The 21,630-nt window shown below is 46.7% G+C and overlaps 1 protein-coding gene across 4 annotated transcripts; it reads left to right on the forward strand.

The window, feature by feature from the left end:
* The first annotated feature begins 2,038 nt into the window (after positions 1 to 2,038).
* Positions 2,039 to 19,767, forward strand: LOC110497192 (nocturnin). 4 transcript variants are annotated; one of them, XR_005041626.1, is made up of 5 exons: positions 12,293 to 12,471; positions 17,336 to 17,638; positions 17,802 to 18,133; positions 18,402 to 19,221; positions 19,308 to 19,767. XR_005041626.1 is itself a non-coding variant. In XM_021573182.2 (4 exons), exons 2-4 carry the CDS (start codon positions 17,344 to 17,346, stop codon positions 18,930 to 18,932), a joined length of 1,158 nt encoding a protein of 385 aa, XP_021428857.2. In that variant the 5' UTR covers positions 2,039 to 2,153; positions 17,336 to 17,343; the 3' UTR covers positions 18,933 to 19,767. The 4 variants fall into 4 exon arrangements, 3 of the variants coding, with proteins under 3 accessions (XP_021428857.2, XP_036827812.1, XP_036827813.1); XM_021573182.2 differs by lacking the exon at positions 12,293 to 12,471 and adding an exon at positions 2,039 to 2,153 and having other exon boundaries at positions 18,402 to 19,767; XM_036971917.1 differs by having other exon boundaries at positions 18,402 to 19,767.
* The last annotated feature ends 1,863 nt before the right edge of the window (positions 19,768 to 21,630 follow it).

The raw sequence follows: 21,630 nt of genomic DNA on the forward strand, positions 1-21,630 counted from the left end.
GGTAGTGAACTAGGGAGAGGAGGCTGTGTACCCAATAGAGTAGGGTTTTCCCCCTGGGTGCACGTTCAGTTTTTTCCCCAGCACTACACAGCTGATTCAAATGATTAAAGCTTGATGATGAGTTAGTTATTTGAACCAGTTGTGTATTGCTGGGGAAAACCCCCAAAACGAGCACCAAGGAGGGGACCCAAGGACCGAGTTCAGAAACCCTGCGATAGAGGACTAACGCCTTGATCACACTGAGCGCAAAATAGTACGAAGCATCATCTGGATATGTGTGCAACAAAAGTTCAACATTCACCTTCTGCTACCATTTCTGTCAAGCCGTCAACGCATACAGTTTCACGCATACGTCACCGTGCGCGCAACAAAGAACGCACTGCAGGGCAAACGCAACGTTCCATTGGACACGAAGGTACTTACGGTGTACTAAAAATGCCTAACACTGTCGGTGTGATCAAGGCGGAAGCAAATTAAACTAAGACCCATGCAGTATTTATTTTTTAGGGATTTTAAAATGTAATTCTATTCCTTGACTTTTCACAAGTACCACGATATGCGTTGTATATGGTTGCCAGTGTAAAGAGAGTAATGCTACTTTCAGAATATTTTTTTCTTTCAGAATCAGAAGTGGTTACAGAACCTCTGTACTAAGTGACACCCAAACCTGCTTGGCAGGCCTTGCTGTTATTATGAAAGGAGAAGCGGAGTCCCTAGTTACGAAAGAGTGACGGGAAGTGTCCTTTTTCTGAAGCTGGAGACATTAGGTGTCGCCTTTTGCCCAATCTCATAAGGCTCAAGACTACTAAAGAGAAGTTAACATCGTTTTTGAATATCTTTTAACCGGTAATCCGATCCGCGACATGCACGCACACAGGGAGATAAACAGTGATTACCCCACAGGTGGGCAAAGCCCCGGTGAAAAAGAGACGGAACCACCACCTGCAAACGCCATGTATCATCAAAGTCTTGCGGCGTCACGACTGTCAAGTAGTCTACTGACGCTGCCTAAAGAGTTACCGGCTTTCTGTGCGTCCAACCACGGCATGCTCGTGATGAACCCGGGGTTGCTGAATTCACGGGCGGGTTCTCCTTATTATTCGGAGACCTACAGCGATAATCTTAACAATAAACGGAAGAAACCTGCGATCCAAACAAGGCAGGAACGCTTCGCAGGTTCCGGAAACGGTGAGTTGGTTTAGTAACAATGTTACAGCACAATCACTCAACGAGTCAGATAAATGGTGTCTCTACTCTTATCGATCCAAGACTTAATGCTAAAGTTTGAAATGTTCTCTTACTGATTTAAAGATGGGCATCTTGTAAAGATGTAACTTAGATATCCTAGCAAATTCGGGGGGTGGCCCCGATTGGGACTCGAAATCGGGTCAAATCAAAACCCGTTACGCAAGGAGGTCCAAACCTCTTGACGAGGTCGTTAAGTGTTGGGTTCAAGTCACTACAACATAGTTAATTGTGCTGTTGTTGAGAGAAGCGAAGCTGGTAACTACTCTAAAAGCATCATTAGAAAATGCAACAAAGTAATGATTCATGTCCAGTGGTATTGTATCAGGGGTAATCTCGTTTAAACTATAAGAATATTATATATACATAAATGCCTCCATTTATGTAAATTGGGAATGTGCATGTTTGTTCCACAAATTCTAAACGTCATTCCAATCATTTAACCCCCAAAGCGCTTGCATTACTTCAAAGGCTCTCCTCCGCCTTTCACATGGCAACTGCAGGCTTTTGCTCCAGCCCTACTCTAACACCAGGAGCTGGGTTCATAGATTTGGGTCAGGTATGTTAGAGAAGGAGAAACAGCAGACATCCATCCAGCACAGCCTCTGATTTGAAAAGGCTACCCCCTGGTTCTCTATCTCACCTTTGCGTGTGGAGGCTTTTGCTTCTGGCCCTGCGCCAACATACCTTGAACGGTCATTTACATAGCTGCTGTTTCTCCAGTTCACCAGTAGGTGACAGTAGAACCCATGTTTTCACACTGACTCATTCCAATGACCTTGTAGTGCAGCTGTTGAAAAGCACAGCGCTACCACGCTTCTCCACACGGTCACACACACATACTGGACACGCAGGAGTAAGAAACGCACACACAGTGAATCTGCTGAGGATACGATAGCTCCAGTCTGGTAAGTTAACGTTTCAACAGTAGCCTGTCTACCAGGATTCTAACCATGTTTTATAGAACGTTTCAACAGTAGCCTGTCAACCAGGATTCTAACCATGTTTTATAGAACGTTTCAACAGTAGCCTGTCAACCAGGATTCTAACCATGTTTTATAGAACGTTTCAACAGTAGCCTGTCTACCAGGATTCTAACCATGTTTTTGAAGTTGAACCTCTTCTACTGTTGGTTCATTGCTCAACTCTCTTTCATTTTCTCGATCTTTTTCATGGCTCTGGAACAGTTATGGAATACCACTCTACTCTCAAGCAAACTGTTTTATTCTCTCTCTCTCTCTCTCTCTCTGGGGCTTGTGGGTAAGATTGTTGTATGTTGTTTGATGTACAGTGACTTGTCAAAGTATTCACCCCCTTTGATATTTTTCCTATTTTGTTACCTTATAACCTGGAATTAAAATAGATTTTGGGGGAGGGTTGTACAATCACTTTGATTTACACAACATGCCTACCACTTTGAAGATGCAAAATATTTTTTGTGAAAGAAATAAGACAAAAAACTGAACTGGAGCGTGCCCCCCTCAAAGTCAATACTCTGTAGAGCCTCCTTTCACAGCAATAACAGCTGACAGTCTCTTGGTATGTCTCTATAAGCTTGGCACATCGAGCCACTGGGATTTCTGTCCATTCTTCAAGGCAAAACTGCTCCAGCTCCTTCAAGTTGGATGGGTTCCGCTCGTGTACAACAATCTTTAAGTCATACCACAGATTCTCAATTGGATTAACCTCTCTGAACCATCCATCCCGGATCCGGGATAATTGTCATCAGCAACGCTGAATAGCGTAGCGCCACAGTCAAATAATATTACTAGAAAATATTCATGAAATCAATCCAAGCGTTTGTTTAAGTTTATCGATCACTAGACAAAACATTAAGTACACTTAGCATCAGGTAGCTCGGTCACGAATCAGAAAAGCAGAAATCAAATGAATCGTTTACCTTTGATGATCTTCGGATGTTTTCACTCACGAGACTCCCAGTTAGACAACAAATGTTCCTTTTGTTCCATAAAGATAGTTTTTTATATCCAAATACCTCCGTTAGTTTGGTGCGTTATGCCCAGGAATCCACCGGAAAGAGCGGTCACGACAACGCAGACAAAAATTCCAAATTATATCCATAATGTCCACAGAAACATGTCAAACATTTTTTATAATCAATCCTCAGGGTGTTTTTCAAATATTTATTCGATAATATATCAACCGGGACAGTTGGCTTTTCACTAGGACCGGGAGGAACAATGGCCGCATTTCTCTTTTGCGCACAACTCACTGAGAGCCCCCATCCACTTACGCAATGTGGTCGTTCACGCCAATTCTTCAAAATAAAAGCCTGAAACTATGTCTAAAGGCTGACAACTTAGGGAAGCCATAGAAAAAGGAATCTGGTTGATATCCCTTTTAAATGGGCAATAGGGATGCATAACAAGAGAGGTTTCAAAAACAGGCACTTCCTGATTGGATTTTCCTCAGGTTTTAGCCTGCAATATCAGTTCTGTTTAATTCCGACACAATTTTGACAGTTTTGGAAACTTTAGAGTGTTTTCTATCATAATCTGTCAATTATATGCATATTCTAGCATCTGGCCCTAAGAAATAGGCCGTTTACTTTGGGAACGTTATTTTTCCAAACATAAAAATAGTGCCCCCTAGCTTCAAACTGCACTGGGGCCTTTAGCAAACTGCACTGGGGCCTTGAGCAAACTGCACTGGGGCCTTCAACAAACTTGTTGCCCTACACCTTCCCTCACCGTGCTCCTACACTTTCCTAAGACGTGTAGGCCTGCGTGTTGGTACCAGACTCTTTCAGACCTGTGTCTGTTCATGGCAGAACTCTGACAAAACCATTGGGGGTGGTTTCCTGGATAGTGGTTAGGCATTGGATTAAAAAGCAAGCTCTTTAGAGAATCCCAATTGAAAGTGCTTTTTAGTCCAGGACTAGGCTTTATCCGTGTCCGGGAAACCGCCACGTTTAATTTAGTTTTCTAGAGATGGATAGATGGAACCCATTAGTGGCAACACTGTTGTAGGCTCTGCCCCTTTATGGTGTGGCCGACCTAACTTACTTACTTAATCATTTTAGCCACGAGCAAATCCCTTCCGTGATCTAGTAGATGTCTAGATCACCCAGTGGAAACGCTGTAGGAGGCTGATCGGGTAGATGTCTAGATCACCCAGTGGAAACGCTGTAGGAGGCTGATCGGGTAATGTCTAGATTACCCAGTGGAAACGCTGTAGGAGGCTGATCTAGTAGATGTCTAGATCACCCAGTGGAAACGCTGTAGGAGGCTGATCTGGTAATGTCTAGATCACCCAGTGGAAACGCTGTAGGAGGCTGATCGGGTAGATGTCTAGATCACCCAGTGGAAACACTGTAGGAGGCTGATCTGGTAGATGTCTAGATCACCCAGTGGAAACGCTGTAGGAGGCTGATCGGGTAGATGTCTAGATCACCCAGTGGAAACGCTGTAGGAGGCTGATCGGGTAATGTCTAGATTACCCAGTGGAAACGCTGTAGGAGGCTGATCTAGTAGATGTCTAGATCACCCAGTGGAAACGCTGTAGGAGGCTGATCTGGTAATGTCTAGATCACCCAGTGGAAACGCTGTAGGAGGCTGATCGGGTAGATGTCTAGATCACCCAGTGGAAACGCTATAGGAGGCTGATCGGGTAGATGTCTAGATCACCCAGTGGAAACGCTGTAGGAGGCTGATCGGGTAGATGTCTAGATCACCCTGTGGAAACGCTGTAGGAGGCTGATCGGGTAGATGTCTAGATCACCCAGTGGAAACGCTGTAGGAGGCTGATCGGGTAGATGTCTAGATCACCCAGTGGAAACGCTGTAGGAGGCTGATCGGGTAGATGTCTAGATCACCCAGTGGAAACGCTGTAGGAGGCTGATCGGGTAGATGTCTAGATCACCCAGTGGAAACGCTGTAGGAGGCTGATCGGGTAGATGTCTAGATCACCCAGTGGAAACGCTGTAGGAGGCTGATCGAGTAGATGTCTAGATCACCCAGTGGAAACGCTGTAGGAGGCTGACCGGGTAGATGTCTAGATCACCCAGTGGAAACGCTGTAGGAGGCTGATCGAGTAGATGTCTAGATCACCCAGTGGAAACGCTGTAGGAGGCTGATCGGGTAGATGTCTAGATCACCCAGTGGAAACGCTGTAGGAGGCTGATCTGGTAGATGTCTAGATCACCCAGTGGAAACGCTGTAGGAGGCTGATCGGGTAGATGTCTAGATCACCCAGTGGAAACGCTGTAGGAGGCTGATCGGGTAGATGTCTAGATCACCCAGTGGAAACGCTGTAGGAGGCTGATCTGGTAATGTCTAGATCACCCTGTGGAAACGCTGTAGGAGGCTGATCGGGTAGATGTCTAGATCACCCAGTGGAAACAGTGCTCCAGTAGAGACCTGCTAGCTGGGTTACTGGGCCCGTCCCCCACCATGCTCCAGTAGAGACCTGCTAGCTGGGTTACTGGGCCCGTCCCTCACCGTGCTCCAGTAGAGACCCGCTAGCTGGGTTACTGGGCCCATCCCTCACCGTGCTCCAGTAGAGACCTGCTAGCTGGGTTACTGGGCCCGTCCCTCACCGTGCTCCAGTAGAGACCTGCTAGCTGGGTTACTGGGCCCGTCCCACACCGTGCTCCAGTAGAGACCTGCTAGCTGGGTTACTGGGCCCGTCCCTCACCGCGGTCCAGTAGAGACCTCCTAGCTGGGTTACTGGGCCCGTCCCTCACCGTGCTCCAGTAGAGACCTGCTAGCTGGGTTACTGGGCCCGTCCCTCACCGTGCTCCAGTAGAGACCTGCTAGCTGGGTTACTGGGCCCGTCCCTCACCGCGCTCCAGTAGAGACCTGCTAGCTGGGTTACTGGGCCCGTCCCTCACCGCGGTCCAGTAGAGACCTGCTAGCTGGGTTACTGGGCCCGTCCCTCACCGTGCTCCAGTAGAGACCTGCTAGCTGGGTTACTGGGCCCGTCCCTCACCGTGCTCCAGTAGAGACCTGCTAGCTGGGTTACTGGGCCCGTCCCTCACCGTGCTCCAGTAGAGACCTGCTAGCTGGGTTACTGGGCCCGTCCCTCACCGTGCTCCAGTAGAGACCTGCTAGCTGGGTTACTGGGCCCGTCCCTCACCGTGCTCCAGTAGAGACCTGCTAGCTGGGTTACTGGGCCCATCCCTCACCGCGCTCCAGTAGAGACCTACTAGCTGGGTTACTGGGTTGACACCCAGCCTCCTGTTGGCTCTGGTCCTTTTACCGAGGGCTATGTAACAGTTGAGTAATCAGAACATATGGTTCCCTCCCAGTTAGTACCAGGCATGTTCAAGCCTGCCTGTTTAACCAGAACTAGTCGATGGCACACCATGTCTGTGTATCTGAGGCAGCTGTTGTGTAATATAGTAGAGGATTAGCTGTGTTTAAATACATCTGTAGAGGTTATGTTTTTGGAAACCTGTATTGTAGAATGGTGGTGTGTGTTTGATTTCAGAAGACATTCCCAGCGGTGTTCTATTCTGGAATTCTACAGCGTAGCCGGAATGTTTTGTAGACAATGGATGGAACAGCTAAGACATCCTTCTTCAAATGACATCCCGTTCTCTGTAGGTATGAGACCTGGTGTGAGATGGACGGACCTGGTACGACCTCGAGGTTGTATGATGGTAGAGTGGTTTTGGGAACTGTTGAGTATCTCTCACATCACGTGTCATTACAAAAAACATTGAGTTCTGTGTGGGCAGTCAAGCAGTATCAGTGTTAACCATCATTTATATAGCCAGCCAATGTTTGGTCCTAAAGGTCTAGTCTAGCTATATCTAGGGTCTAGTGGTATAGATGGGTCTAGTCTAGTCTAGTGGTATAGATGGGTCTAGTGGTGTAGTCTAGTTATATCTAGGGCCTAGTGGTATAGATTGGTCTAGTCTAGCTATATCTAGGGCCTAGTGGTATAGATGGGTGTATTTATATCTAGGGCCTAGTGGTATAGATGGGTCTAGTCTAGTGGTATAGATGGGTCTAGTGGTGTAGTCTAGTTATCTAGGGCCTAGTCGTATAGATGGGTCTAGTCTAGCTATATCTAGGGCCTAGTGGTATAGATGGGTGTATTTATATCTATGGCCTAGTGGTATAGATGGGTCTAGTCTAGTGGTATAGATGGGTATAGTCTAGTTGTATCTAGGGTCTAGTGGTATAGATGCGTGTAGTCTAGTGGTATAGATGGGTGTAGTCTAGTTATATGTAGGGTCTAGTGGTGTAGTCTAGTTATATCTAGGGTCTAGTGGTATAGATGGGTGTAGTCTAGTTATATCTAGGTCCTAGTTGTATAGATGGGTGTAGTCTAGTTAGATAGGTCTAGTGGTGTAGTCTAGTGGAATAGATGGGTGTAGTCTAGTGGTATAGATGGGTCTAGTCTAGTTATATCTAGGGCCTAGTGGTATTGATGGGTGTAGTCTAGTGGTATAGATGGGTGTAGTCTAGTTATATCTAGGGCCTAGTTGTATAGATGGGTGTAGTCTAGTTAGATGGGTCTAGTGGTGTAGTCTAGTTGTATAGATGGGTGTAGTCTAGCTATATCTAGGGCCTAGTGGTATAGATGGGTGTAGTCTAGCTATATCTAGGTCTTAGTTGTATAGATGGGTGTAGTCTAGTTATATCTAGGTCCTAGTTGTATAGATGGGTCTAGTCTAGTTAGATAGGTCTAGTGGTGTAGTCTAGTGGTATAGATGGGTGTAGTCTAGTGGTATAGATGGGTGTAGTCTAGTGGTATAGATGGGTGTAATCTAGTGGTATAGATGGGTGTAGTCTAGTTAGATGGGTCTGGTTATATCTAGGTCCTAGTGGTATAGATGGGTGTAGTCTAGTTAGATAGGTCTAGTGGTGTAGTCTAGTGGTATAGATGGGTGTAGTCTAGTGGTATAGGTCTAGTGGTGTAGTCTAGTGGTATAGATGGGTGTAGTCTAGTTATATCTAGGGCCTAGTGGTATTGATGGGTCTAGTCTAGTTATATCTGGGGCCTAGTGGTATTGATGGGTGTAGTCTAGTGGTATAGATGGGTGTAGTCTAGTTATATCTAGGGCCTAGTGGTATAGATGGGTGTAGTCTAGTTATATCTAGGGCCTAGTGGTATAGATGGGTGTAGTCTAGTTATATCTAGGGCCTAGTTGTATAGATGGGTGTAGTCTAGTGGTATAGATGGGTGTAGTCTAGTGGTATTGATGGGTGTAGTCTAGTGGTATAGATGGGTGTAGTCTAGTTATATCTAGGGCCTAGTTGTATAGGTGGGTGTAGTTTAGTTAGATGGGTCTAGTGGTGTAGTCTAGTTGTATAGATGGGTGTAGTCTAGCTATATCTAGGTCCTAGTTGTATAGATGGGTCTAGTCTAGTGGTATAGATGGGTGTAGTCTAGTTATATCTAGGTCCTAGTGGTATAGATGGGTGTAGTCTAGTGGTATAGATGGGTGTAGTCTAGTTAGATAGGTCTAGTGGTATAGATGGGTGTAGTCTAGTGGTATAGATGGGTGTAGTCTAGTGGTATAGATGGGTGTAGTCTAGTTATATCTAGGGCCTAGTGGTGTAGTCTAGTGGTATAGATGGGTGTAGTCTAGTGGTATAGATGGGTGTAGTCTAGTTAGATAGGTCTAGTGGTGTAGTCTAGTGGTATAGATGGGTGTAGTCTAGTGGTATAGATGGGTGTAGTCTAGTTAGATAGGTCTAGTGGTATAGATGGGTGTAGTCTAGTGGTATAGATGGGTGTAGTCTAGTGGTATAGATGGGTGTAGTCTAGTTATATCTAGGGCCTAGTGGTGTAGTCTAGTGGTATAGATGGGTGTAGTCTAGTGGTATAGATGGGTGTAGTCTAGTTAGATAGGTCTAGTGGTATAGATGGGTGTAGTCTAGTGGTATAGATGGGTGTAGTCTAGTGGTATAGATGGGTGTAGTCTAGTTGTATAGATGGGTGTAGTCTAGTTAGATGGGTCTAGTTATATCTAGAGGAGAAAGGGGGATTCTTGCAAGCTGAAGAAAACCATCCCAACCGTGAAGCACGGGGTGGCAGCATCATGTTGTGGGGGTGGCAGCATCATGTTGTGGGGGTGCTGCTGCAGGAGGGACTGGTGCACCTCACAAAATAGTTGGCATCATGAGGTAGGAAAATTAAGTGGATATATTGAAGCAACATCTCAAGACATCAGTCAGGAAGTTAAAGCTTGGTCACAAATGGGTCTTCCAAATGGACAATGACCCCGAGCATACTTCCAAAGTTGTGGCAAAATGGCTTAATTAAGGACATCAAAGTTGATGTATTGGAGTGGCCATCACAAAGCCCTGACCTCAATCCTATCAAAAATATGTGGGCAGAATGGAAAAAGCATGTGCGAGAAAGGAGTCCTACAAACCTGACTCAGTTACACCAGCTCTGTCAGGAGGAATGGGCCAACATTCACCCAACTTATTGTGGGAAGCTTGTGGAAGCCTACCCAAAACATTTGACCCAAGTTAAACAATTTAAAGGCAATGCTTCCAAATACTAATTGAGTGTATGTAAACTTCTGACCCACTGGGAATGTGATGAAAGAAATACAAGCTGAAATAAATCATTCTCTCCAGTATTATTCTGACATTTCACATTCTTAAAATAAAGTGGTGATTCTAACTGACCTAAGACAGGGAATTTCTACTAGGATTAAATGTCAGGAATTGTGAAAAACTGAGTTTAAATGTATTTGGCTAAGGTGTATGTAAACTTCCGACTTCAACTGGTTGTGTGTATGTATGTATGTATGTATGTATGTATGTATGTATGTATGTATGTATGTATGAGTTAATTGGTCTATTAATTTCTAATATTAGGGCCAAGTGGTATAGAAATGACATGAGCAGGTAAGCCAGTGGAAAGTTATCTGGCATTTAATTGAAGGACACACTGGTATGTACTCTCTCTCACCCACACACACACACACACAGTACACACACAGTACACACACAGTACACACACACACAGTACACACAGTACACACACACACCGTCTCAGAGAGATGTTCACTCAGACAGTGTCACTTTATCCGTGCGTGACACATTGACATTTCCACCCTGGCAGTGTACTGTGTGTTCCATCCCCTCTGCTTCTCTGATGTACCCTTCTCACACAGTCTGTCTGCTCTGATGTACCCTTCTCACACAGTCTGTCTGCTCTGATGTACCCTTCTCACACAGTCTGTCTGCTCTGATCTACCCTTCTCACACAGTCTGTCTGCTCTGATGTACCCTTCTCACACAGTCTGTCTGCTCTGATCTACCCTTCTCACACAGTCTGTCTGCTCTGATCTACCCTTCTCACACAGTCTGTCTGCTCTGATCTACCCTTCTCACATAGTCTGTCTGCTCTGATCTACCCTTCTCACACAGTCTGTCTGCTCTGATCTGCCCTTCTCTGTCTACTGCTCTGATATGCCCTTCTCTCTCTGTCTGCCTGTCTGTCTACTGCTCTGATATGCCCTTGTCTGTCTGTCTCTGTCTCTGTCTCTGCCCTTCTCTCCGATAAGATATGACATCTCGTGAATAAACTTTATTGACTATTTTAGCTGGGCCTCCATCTGTTTCATTTCATTTAAAAATATATTTTTCTCCCCATTTTCGTGGTATCCAATTGTTTAGTAGCTACTATGTTGTCTCATTGCTACAACTCCCGTACGGGCATGAAAGTCCTGCTACCCAGCCGACAAAGATTAGGGGAATCCGTGAGACTTACTCCCCATCCTCCCTCAAGATAGGGAGACCGAGAGGATAGGACAGTTAGACATGATAAGAGAGGAGAGGACAGTTCGACATGATAGGAGAGGAGAGGACAGTTCGACATGATAGGAGAGGACAGTTAGACATGATAGGAGAGGAGAGGACAGTTAGACATGATAGGAGAGAAGAGGACAGTTAGACATGATAGGAGAGGAGAGGATAGGACAGTTCGACATGATAGGAGAGGAGAGGATAGGACAGTTAGACATGATAGGAGAGGAGAGGACAGTTAGACATGATAGGAGAGAAGAGGACAGTTAGACATGATAGGAGAGGAGAGGATAGGACAGTTAGACATGATAGGAGAGGAGAGGATAGGACAGTTAGACATGATAGGAGAGGAGAGGACAGTTAGACATGATAGGAGAGGACAGTTAGACATGATAGGAGAGGACAGTTAGACATGATAGGAGAGGACAGTTAGACATGATAGGAGAGGACAGTTAGACATGATAGGAGAGGACAGTTAGACATGATAGGAGAGGACAGTTAGACACGATAGGAGAGGAGAGGACAGTTAGACACAATAGGAGAGGACAGTTAGACACGATAGGAGAGGACAGTTAGACACGATAGGAGAGGAGAGGACAGTTAGACACGATAGGAGAGGAGAGGACAGTTAGACATGATAGGAGAGGAGAGGACAGTTAGACATGATAGGAGAGGAGAGGACAGTTCGACATGATAGGAGAGGAGAGGACAGTTCGACATGATAGGAGAGGAGAGGACAGTTAGACACGAGAGGAGAGGACAGTTAGACACGATAGGAGAGGAGAGGACAGTTAGACACGATAGGAGAGGAGAGGACAGTTACACAATATGAAGTGGAAAAATTAAATTTCTGAAATGCTTGAATAAATGTGTTTTTCCTACGTCATCTGTGGTCAGGAACATGAGCAGATACAACGGGTCTGTGGACGTCTCATGTCACCGTTCTGTCTCTGGACGTATTGAGGAACTGTGTGTGACGCTGAAGTCGCTGTTGGCTAAGGACTGGCATTGATTCCACTAACTCTATTATCATGAACCAAACCACAAACCCTGTGTGGTGAAATAACCCTCCCTACGTCTACGTCTGTTTATACAAGAACGCACCCTGTGTGTGTGAATCAGCGGTTGAGATTGTGTAGCTTTATATCCTGTCCCCAAGCACATGATCTGTGGTGACGCCTCATATGGACTGCTGCCCTCACTCCCTCCTAATCTCTCTCTCTCTCCCCTTCCCTCCCTCCCTCCCTTCCCTCTTTCTGTTCTCCCGCCCTCCCTCCCTCCCTCCCTCTGGGTTATAAGGTGTAGTGAACATTGAGCTCACTCAGAAACACACTGAGTACGTCTCTCAGACACTCGACGAGAGACGAGACACCAAGTGTTTATCAAACGTTGAGCAACATTTTACTGCCGGTTCTTTCTCAAGACTGTCAGTCAGATACACACGGAAGGAAGAGACTGATGGAAACTATGGGTGAGCATGACTGTGGTATGTTTATTAAAGTCTTGTGTTAGCAGGTTTTATATTGGTCGTTGTAATGGGAAAGGCTCTCTTACGTCGGAGGTGACTTGTTGCAGATGGGGATTATCTGACAGTGAATTAAAAGGGAAACACCAGTACACTACAAGTACCACTGGTGTTTATTAAAGTCTTGTGTTAGCAGGTTTATATTGGTCGTTGTAATGGGAAAGGCTCTCTTACGTCTGAGGTGACTTGTTGCAGATGGGGATTATCTGACAGTGAATTAAAAGGGAAACACCAGTACACTACAAGTACCACTGGTGTTTATTAAAGTCTTGTGTTAGCAGGTTTTATATTGGTCGTTGTAATGGGAAAGGCTCTCTTACGTCTGAGGTGACTTGTTGCAGATGGGGATTATCTGACAGTGAATTAAAAGGGAAACACCAGTACACTACAAGTACCACTGGTGTTTATTAAAGTCTTGTGTTAGCAGGTTTTATATTGGTCGTTGTAATGGGAAAGGCTCTCTTACGTCTGAGGTGACTTGTTGCAGATGGGGATTATCTGACAGTGAATTAAAAGGGAAACACCAGTACACTACAAGTACCACTGGTGTTTATTGAACTGATTGAGCTCCTGGATGTTGTCATGTAACAGATGAATTCTCCTTCATATTGTTGTGGATATCCTCATGTTTTGGTAGATGTGTGTGTGATGTTTTCTTAAATTGTAGTGTGATCCTTGTTTGGTTGAGAGCGGAGTTGTTTGGGGGGAGGGGTGTTCTATTTCACCCAATAAGGTCAGACTTTGCGAGGGCCCCTAGTGGGTCAACACAGAGGTGTTTATGTTGGTTGAGAAGCACACAGTTGTCTTGGTCACTGTTAAGGTGAAGCAAAGGGACTGGGATGCTAGCGACATCTCTCTGTATGTAAACTCTGTTGTCTTTCTGTGATGAGTCTTCAGAGCTGCCATTCATTTAGATGGAGGGACTTCGTTCAGAACGAGGTGCAGTAGTGATTCAGATCTGTTTAGATAAGGGGTCGGAGACTGGGGGTCGGAGACTAGGGGTCAGAGACTAGGGGTCAGAGACTAGGGGTCAGAGACTAGGGGTCGGAGACTAGGGGTCGGAGACTAGGGGTCAGAGACTAGGGGTCGGAGACTAGGGGTCAGAGACTAGGGGTCAGAGACTAGGGGTCGGAGACTAGGGGTCGGAGACTAGGGGTCGGAGACTAGGGGTCGGAGACTAGGGGTCAGAGACTAGGGGTCGGAGACTAGGGGTCGGAGACTAGGGGTCGGAGACTAGGGGTCGGAGACTAGGGGTCGGAGACTAGGGGTCGGAGACTAGGGGTCGGAGACTAGGGATCCTGTTGGAAAATATCCATATGATGCATGTGGTTCATTAGTCAGCGACCGACACACACACTGAACATGTAGACCGACGTGCAGTATTTGTTTACGAGCAAAACCTTTATCCATCACTGTGTCTGACCTGGTTACCATAGCTCTGGTTCAAACCATGCACCTGCTCATCACACCCTGGTAAACAACCATGTCCTGGTCTCAGAGCAACAGATAGGGAGGGACATGTGGTGTGTCCTCAGGACATATGGGCCAGTATGAGATCCTCAGGACATATGGGCCAGTGTGAGATCCTCAGGACCTATGGGCCAGTGTGAGATCCTCAGGACCTATGGGCCAGTGTGAGATCCTCAGGACCTATGGGCCAGTGTGAGATCCTCAGGACCTATGGGCCAGTGTGAGATCCTCAGGACCTATGGGCCAGTGTGAGATCCTCAGGACCTATGGGCCAGTTTGAGATCCTCAGGACCTATGGGCCAGTGTGTGATCCTCAGGACCTATGGGCCAGTGTGAGATCCTCAGGACCTATGGGCCAGTGTGAGATCCTCAGGACCTATGGGCCAGTGTGAGATCCTCAGGACCTATGGGCCAGTGTGAGATCCTCACGACATATGGGCCAGTGTGAGATCCTCAGGACCTATGGGCCAGTGTGAGATCCTCAGGACCTATGGGCCAGTATGAGATCCTCAGGACCTATGGGCCAGTATGAGATCCTCAGGACCTATGGGCCAGTATGAGATCCTCAGGACCTATGGGCCAGTGTGAGATCCTCAGGACCTATGGGCCAGTGTGTGATCGTCAGGACCTATGGGCCAGTGTGAGATCCTCAGGACCTATGGGCCAGTGTGAGATCCTCAGGACCTATGGGCCAGTGTGAGATCCTCAGGACATATGGGCCAGTGTGAGATCCTCAGGACATATGGGCCAGTGTGAGATCCTCAGGACCTATGGGCCAGTATGAGATCCTCAGGACCTATGGGCCAGTATGAGATCCTCAGGACCTATGGGCCAGTATGAGATCCTCAGGACCTATGGGCCAGTATGAGATCCTCAGGACCTATGGGCCAGTATGAGATCCTCAGGACCTATGGGCCAGTGTGAGATCCTCAGGACCTATGGGCCAGTGTGAGATCCTCAGGACATATGGGCCAGTATGAGATCCTCAGGACCTATGGGCCAGTATGTGATCCTCAGGACCTATGGGCCAGTATGAGATCCTCAGGACCTATGGGCCAGTATGAGATCGTCAGGAATCAGCAATAGAACAAACAGCAGATAGTTAAACTGCTGACCACTGACTGTTTCTGGATGGCTATTGGTCTTGGCACAGAGATGAGGTTTTAGTGGTAATGTCAACAAAAGGTCTGTTTGTTGCTTAGTAACCTACCTAATCGTTTTAGGTTTTGATTTACTCATACATTATTGTTTTATTTAACTGTATTTAACTTGGCAAGTCAGTGAAGAACAAATTTTTATTTTACAATGACAGCCTACCCCGGCCAAACCCTCCCTTAAGCCGGACGACACTGGGCCAATTGTACTCTGCCCTATGGGACTCACGATCACGACCGGTTGTGATACAGCCCGGGATCAAACCAGGGTCTGTAGTGACACCTCTAGCACTGAGATGCAGTGCCTTAGACAACTGCTCCTCTTGGGAGCCGAAACACCAGTTAGGATCAGATCACCCTTCGCCTTTTAAATGGGTTGATTCACCATTCACAGATCTAGGATCAGATCACCTTTCCCCTTTTATATGGGTTGATTCACCATTCACAGATCTAGGATCAGATCACCTTTCCCCTTTTATATGGGTTGATTCACCATTCATAGATACTCAGGAGTTTCCATTAACCACAGATCTAGGATCAGATCACCCTTCGCCAGACATAACCTTTTACCATCATGAGGTTAATAACCATACTGACCCTAGATCAGTATTGAGGTAGAGAGATACTAATGTCAGGGGACTAGATGAGGCTGATCCAGTTCAACTGAAGGCCATCAGAGATTCAACTAGAATTTAGAAACAATGAAGACTAGACAGAGCTGGGAGATGTAGTCCAACTACAAGCTGCCATTAGACCGGGAGATGTAGTCCTTTATAAACTGAGCCTTACTGGTTCATGTGAGAGCTGGGAGATGGAGTCCTTTATAAACTGAGCCTTACTGGTTCATGTGAGAGCTGGGAGATGGAGTCCTTTATAAACTGAGCCTTACTGGTTCATGTGTCCAGAGTGGGCAAGAAGAGGAACACGCAGTCAGCTGACAGTCATGTTTATCTCACAGCATACTGTTGTCCATGTGCTCACACACACACAGTCACTACAAACTGGGCTGTAGGGTCACTGGTGCATGTGACTAGTTGAGAGTAAAGAGGAACTGGCACACAAACTGACAGCAGGGAAATAAATAGTACACACACACACACACACACACACACCGACTGAAAGTGGAGCGAGACGGAGCCAAAAGAACACACACACACTATGGAGGAAGGAGACACACACACTATGGAGGAAGGAGACACACACACTATGGAGGAAGGAAACACACATATACACTGACTGTCTGAAACCAGAGATGAGACACACACACACTATGGAGGAAGGAAAGACACATATACACTGAAACCAGAGATGAGACACACACACTATGGAGGAAGGAAACACACATATATATACACTGACTGTCTGAAACCAGAGATGACACACACACTCCCTCATAGCACACAGAGCTACTGTTGTCCCAGGACAAGGTAAGGCACATCAGCCAGCTGTGGCAGTCAGAACCAGCTAACAAGCAGTCTTTCTGTATCCACACATGAACTGAACCACACAATTTGCCTTGCAAACACACACACCGTTCCGATAGTCCACCCATAGATGTCCTATTCAGATAGTGTTTTTCATAGACAACTTTCTGGGGCGAAAACAAAAAGGCCTTTGGTTGTCAATATGTTCTGTGTTCCAAGTCAAATGGCGAGTCAATAGGTGACCTTTACCCCTTCACCTGGCAACAACCCCAATCTCACCTTTGAACTTACTCCTGATTGACCAAGGGGATTAGGTTAGTCGGATCCTCCCTGAATTGAGAGAGAGAGGATAAATGTCACCCTTAAGCACAGATCTAGGATCAGCTTCCCCAAATCCTTAACCATAAAGGGCTGGAGGGAAAACTGACCTAAGATCAGTGTGTAGGGAAAAGCTTCAGTAGACATGGATCAGTACAACACTAGGCCCTGTTACAGTGTGAGGAACCAGGCACGTGGGGACGTGAGGCCCAGGGTTCGCAGGACTTATTCTCCCTAGAGACTGACACCTATTTCTGGGATGGAATCAACCTCGGGCTACCCTTGTTGGCCCTTTGTGTGGTTCTATGTTGTGGGGATCACAGAGTTGTGGTTAAAATAGTTTGGGACTTGGTATTGGATTAAAGTGTCCTGTGAAATATCACATGATCATGTTATTGTTGTAACTCAACCCCTACAATGTTTTCTATCTCCCTACACCCTCTCTCTGTCTCTCTCCAGTCTGTCCAATGGGCAGTGGTGCCAGTAGACTCTACAGCTCCCTGGCCCAGACCCTAGTCAGCACCAGCACCACTACCACCCCGCTGGCCCAGCACCCCTCCCCCTCACAGGGGTGTCACTCTCCCCCGGGGGGGCACCCCCTGCAGCTGCTGAGGGAGTGTGAGGAGGCTCTACGGGACAGGCCTCCTCGCCTCCTCAGAGCCTTCATCTGCCCCGGGGAGGGAGAGGTGGACAGGGAGGAAGTGGACAACGATGCCACCCAGAGGACCATCAGAGTTATGCAGTGGAACATACTGGCTCAAGGTAAATATGGTTTTTAAATTGTAGCCTTTCTTTAGCAAAAAATAGTCATGAACGTTTCATCTCATTCAGGGCTATTAAATGGTATATTATTGCTCATTTTAATTGGCATCGAGGACAGTGAGATGGATGGATGGACTGACGGATGAATTCTCTCTCCCTCCAGCTCTAGGTGAAGGCATGGACAGTTTCGTCAACTGTCCCCTGGAAGCCCTGAACTGGGCGGAGCGTAAATACCTCATCCTAGAAGAGATCCTCACCTACCGGCCTCACATCCTGTGTCTACAGGAAGTCGACCACTACTACGACACCTTCCAGCCAATCCTGGCCAGCCTGGGTTACCGCGGCAACTTCTGCCCCAAGCCCTGGTCTCCGTGTTTGGATGTGAAGGGCAACAACGGTCCGGATGGATGTGCTCTGTTCTACGATGAAGCCCGGTTGGACTTGGTGGATAGTGTGAATGTCCGGCTGTGTGCCCTTTTCACACCCACCAACCAGGTCTGTAAAACTATGCCTAGTTGAACTGTCCTTCCTTCCTTGAAGTAAATCACTGGTCTGACAACGTCTAATAGGATGGAAACTCTGATTTACAAGCACGTCGATTACCTCAAGGAATGAAGGACTCCGACAGGATCCTATTTTATAACAGGCAAGAGAGGTCAGAGGTCAACCCTCCTCCTGGACAGCCACTGTTTGTGTAGATTGTTAAAAAATACAGACTGGAACGTAAACCCTTACCTGTTTAATGCATTTGTCTTCCCTACAGGTGGCGGTCGTCACGACGCTGCGTTGCAGGGTGACAGGCCGGCGGCTGTGTGTTGCCGTGACGCACCTCAAAGCCCGGAGCGGCTGGGAATGCCTCCGTAGTGCCCAGGGTTCCGACCTTCTCCGGAACCTCACCACCCTCACCCAATCACCGGGGGGTCCTTCGGGTCCCATCGGCGTCGCCCCAGACACCCCTCTCCTCGTCTGCGGCGACTTCAACGCTGTGCCTTCCGAGGACGTCTACCAGCGTTTCGCCTCGTCACCGTTGATCCTTGACTCCGCCTATAAACGGTTAAGCCGGGACGGGCTTTCGGAACCGGCCTACACCACGTGGAAGATCCGGCCGACGGGAGAGTGTTGCAACACATTGGATTATATCTGGTACTCTAGAGAAGCGTTCAGTGTGGACGCCGTGTTGGATATGCCTACAGAGGAACAGATTGGCCCCAACAGGCTTCCGTCGTACAACTACCCCTCCGATCACCTCTCGCTGGTGTGTGACTTCAGCTTTAAAAAGCAGGAGGAGGAGTGAAGTGGATCATATGGACATTTGATTGACAGAACGAGGGATGGAGGGAACAGAACGAGGGATGGAGAGAAAAGAAGCGCCACTGTCCCTCTGAGTCCGAACCCATCTCTCTGGAGTATGATGACTGGAGAACAGGAGGAGGGAAATAGCGAGGAGACTACCCGCTTGGTGTGAGCTTACTTTTCAGAAGTCATGTTATCGATTTAAAACACTCGGATTGAAGGAGAGACCGAGAGGAATGGACTGGACAGACTGCTGAAACTAGGCTCTATGGTTCCTGTCTACAGTAGAGGTGCTGTTGTTGTACCGCTGACACTGTGATGATTGGACTGGACAGACTGCTGAAACTAGGCTCTATGGTTCCTGTCTACAGTAGAGGTGCTGTTGTTGTACCTCTGACACTGTGATGATTGCACCCTACCTGCTACTATTGTCCTGGGCTGCTTCAGTTCAAGCGGGTAATCCTACAGAGCAGGATCAAGGGGTTAGCCGGCTAACTAGGAGTTTACTTGCCTAAATATTCTGAAGTATTACAGTGCATTTTGGGAAGTATTCAGACACCTTGACTTTCTTCAAAATGTTGTTACATTACAGCCTTATTCTAAAATTTATGTTTTTCATCACAATCTTCACAATACTCCACAATGGACAAAGTCAATTCAGGTTTTTAGAAATACATCACTTATAGCAATACTTTGCTATGGGCCTTGAAATTGATCTCGGGTGCATCCTGTTTCCATTGATCATCCTTGAGATGTTTCTACAACTTGATTGGAGTCCACCTGTGGTAAATTCAATTGATTGGACATGATTTGGAAAGGCACACACCTGTCTCTATATAAGGTCCCACAGTTGACAGTGCATGACAATGGAATTGTCCGTAGAGCTCCGAGAGAGAATTGTGTCGTGGTTCAGATCTGGGGAAGGGTACCAAAATATTTCTGCAGCATTGGAGGTCCCCAAGAACACAGTGGCCTCCATCATTCTGAAATGGAAGAAGTTTGGAACCACCAAGACTCTTCCCAGAACTGTCCGCCCGGCCAAACTAAGCAATCGGGGGAGAAGGGCCTTGACCAAGAATCTGATGGTCACTCTGACAGAGCTCCAGAGTTCCTCTGTGGAGATGGGAGAACCTTCCAGAAGGACAATCATCTCTGCAGCACTCCACCAATCAGGCCTTTATGGTAGAGTGACCAGGTGGAAGCCACTCCTCAGTAAAAGGCACATGACAGCCCGTTTGCAGTTTGCCTAAAGGACTCTAACCATGATAACCAATATTGAACTCTTTGGCATGAATGCCAAGTGTCATGTCTGGAGGAAACCTGACACCATCCCTATGGTAAAGCATGGTGGTGGCAGCATCATGCTGTGGGGATTGGGAGACTAGTCAGGATGGAGTCAAAGATTAACAGAAAGTACAGACTGATCCTTGATGAACCTGCTCCAGAGCACACAGGACCTCAGACTGGGGGGTGAAGGTTCACCTTCCAACACGACAACGATCCTAAGCACACAGCCAAGACAACGCAGGAGTTGCTTCGGGACAAGTCTCTGTCCTTGAGTGGTCCGGCCAGAGCCCGGACTTGAACCCGATCGGACATCTTTGGAAAGACCTGAAAATATCTGTGCAGCGACGCTCCCCATCCAACCTGACAGAGCTTGAAAGGAACTTCCCAAATACAGCTGTGACCAGCTTGTAGCGTCATACTCAAGAACACTTGAGGCTGTATACTTATGGAAATGTTTTTGCTTTGTCATTACGGGGTATTGTGGGTGTCGATTGATGAAAAGTATTACATTTTAAAATGAATCTGTAACAAAATGTGGGGAAAGTAAAGGTGTCTGAATACGTGTTAAACTTGTTTTGTAATGTTCATCAGCATTTCCTCAACTGCAGAGGGGGATTTTGCTCTTACTGTGTGTGTATATATATATATATATATATATATATATGTCCTTTTCTGGTCAGGTGTATCATTAATGCCTACTGATACTTGTTCAGTACAAAAACATTATTGAACATTGCATATAGAAATACCACTAAATAGAGCCAACGTGATTCCTTACTGTATACGTCAGAGATGAGCGTTTGTTCTAAATAGCATCACGGTACATTTCATTTGTAATGTAAACAGGATCTAGATGTATTTTATCCAAAACAAACTTCCAGTAGTGTGTGTCTACATTGTATGGGTGGCCCCAGTAGGAAACTAAACCATATCCCTGGCATGGTGCCACGTACTACCAACTGACCCAGTTATTTACAGAGCATCAGTCCCAATACAGTAGTTTATATTCAAACTGTCAGCCTATGTGCAATAAAATAATCTGCCCTTCTTTTCTGCCTCTGTGTGGTGTTCTACACATTATAAATCACTTCCTACCTCACCAGTTGAAATGCCATCCAATGTCCCCTGGTGGTAAGCTGTGGAACTACAGTTATCACCAGCATGTGAAATGTGGACATTAACTACGACATAGTGAAGTCTGCTGTGTGTTCCTGATGGGGATGGAACCTAGAACTCTGATTAAATGAACCGGAGCTACTAAACTTCTGTACTCCGTCTACACATGTTCCTTATGGGGATGGGAACCTAGAACTCTGATTACCGGAGCTACTAAACTTCTGTACTCCGTCTACACATGTTCCTGATGGGGATGGGAACCTAGAACTCTGAATAACGGAGCTACTAAACTTCTG

Source organism: Oncorhynchus mykiss, unplaced genomic scaffold (genome assembly GCF_013265735.2).
Source record: "Oncorhynchus mykiss isolate Arlee unplaced genomic scaffold, USDA_OmykA_1.1 un_scaffold_85, whole genome shotgun sequence".
NCBI lineage: Eukaryota > Metazoa > Chordata > Actinopteri > Salmoniformes > Salmonidae > Oncorhynchus > Oncorhynchus mykiss.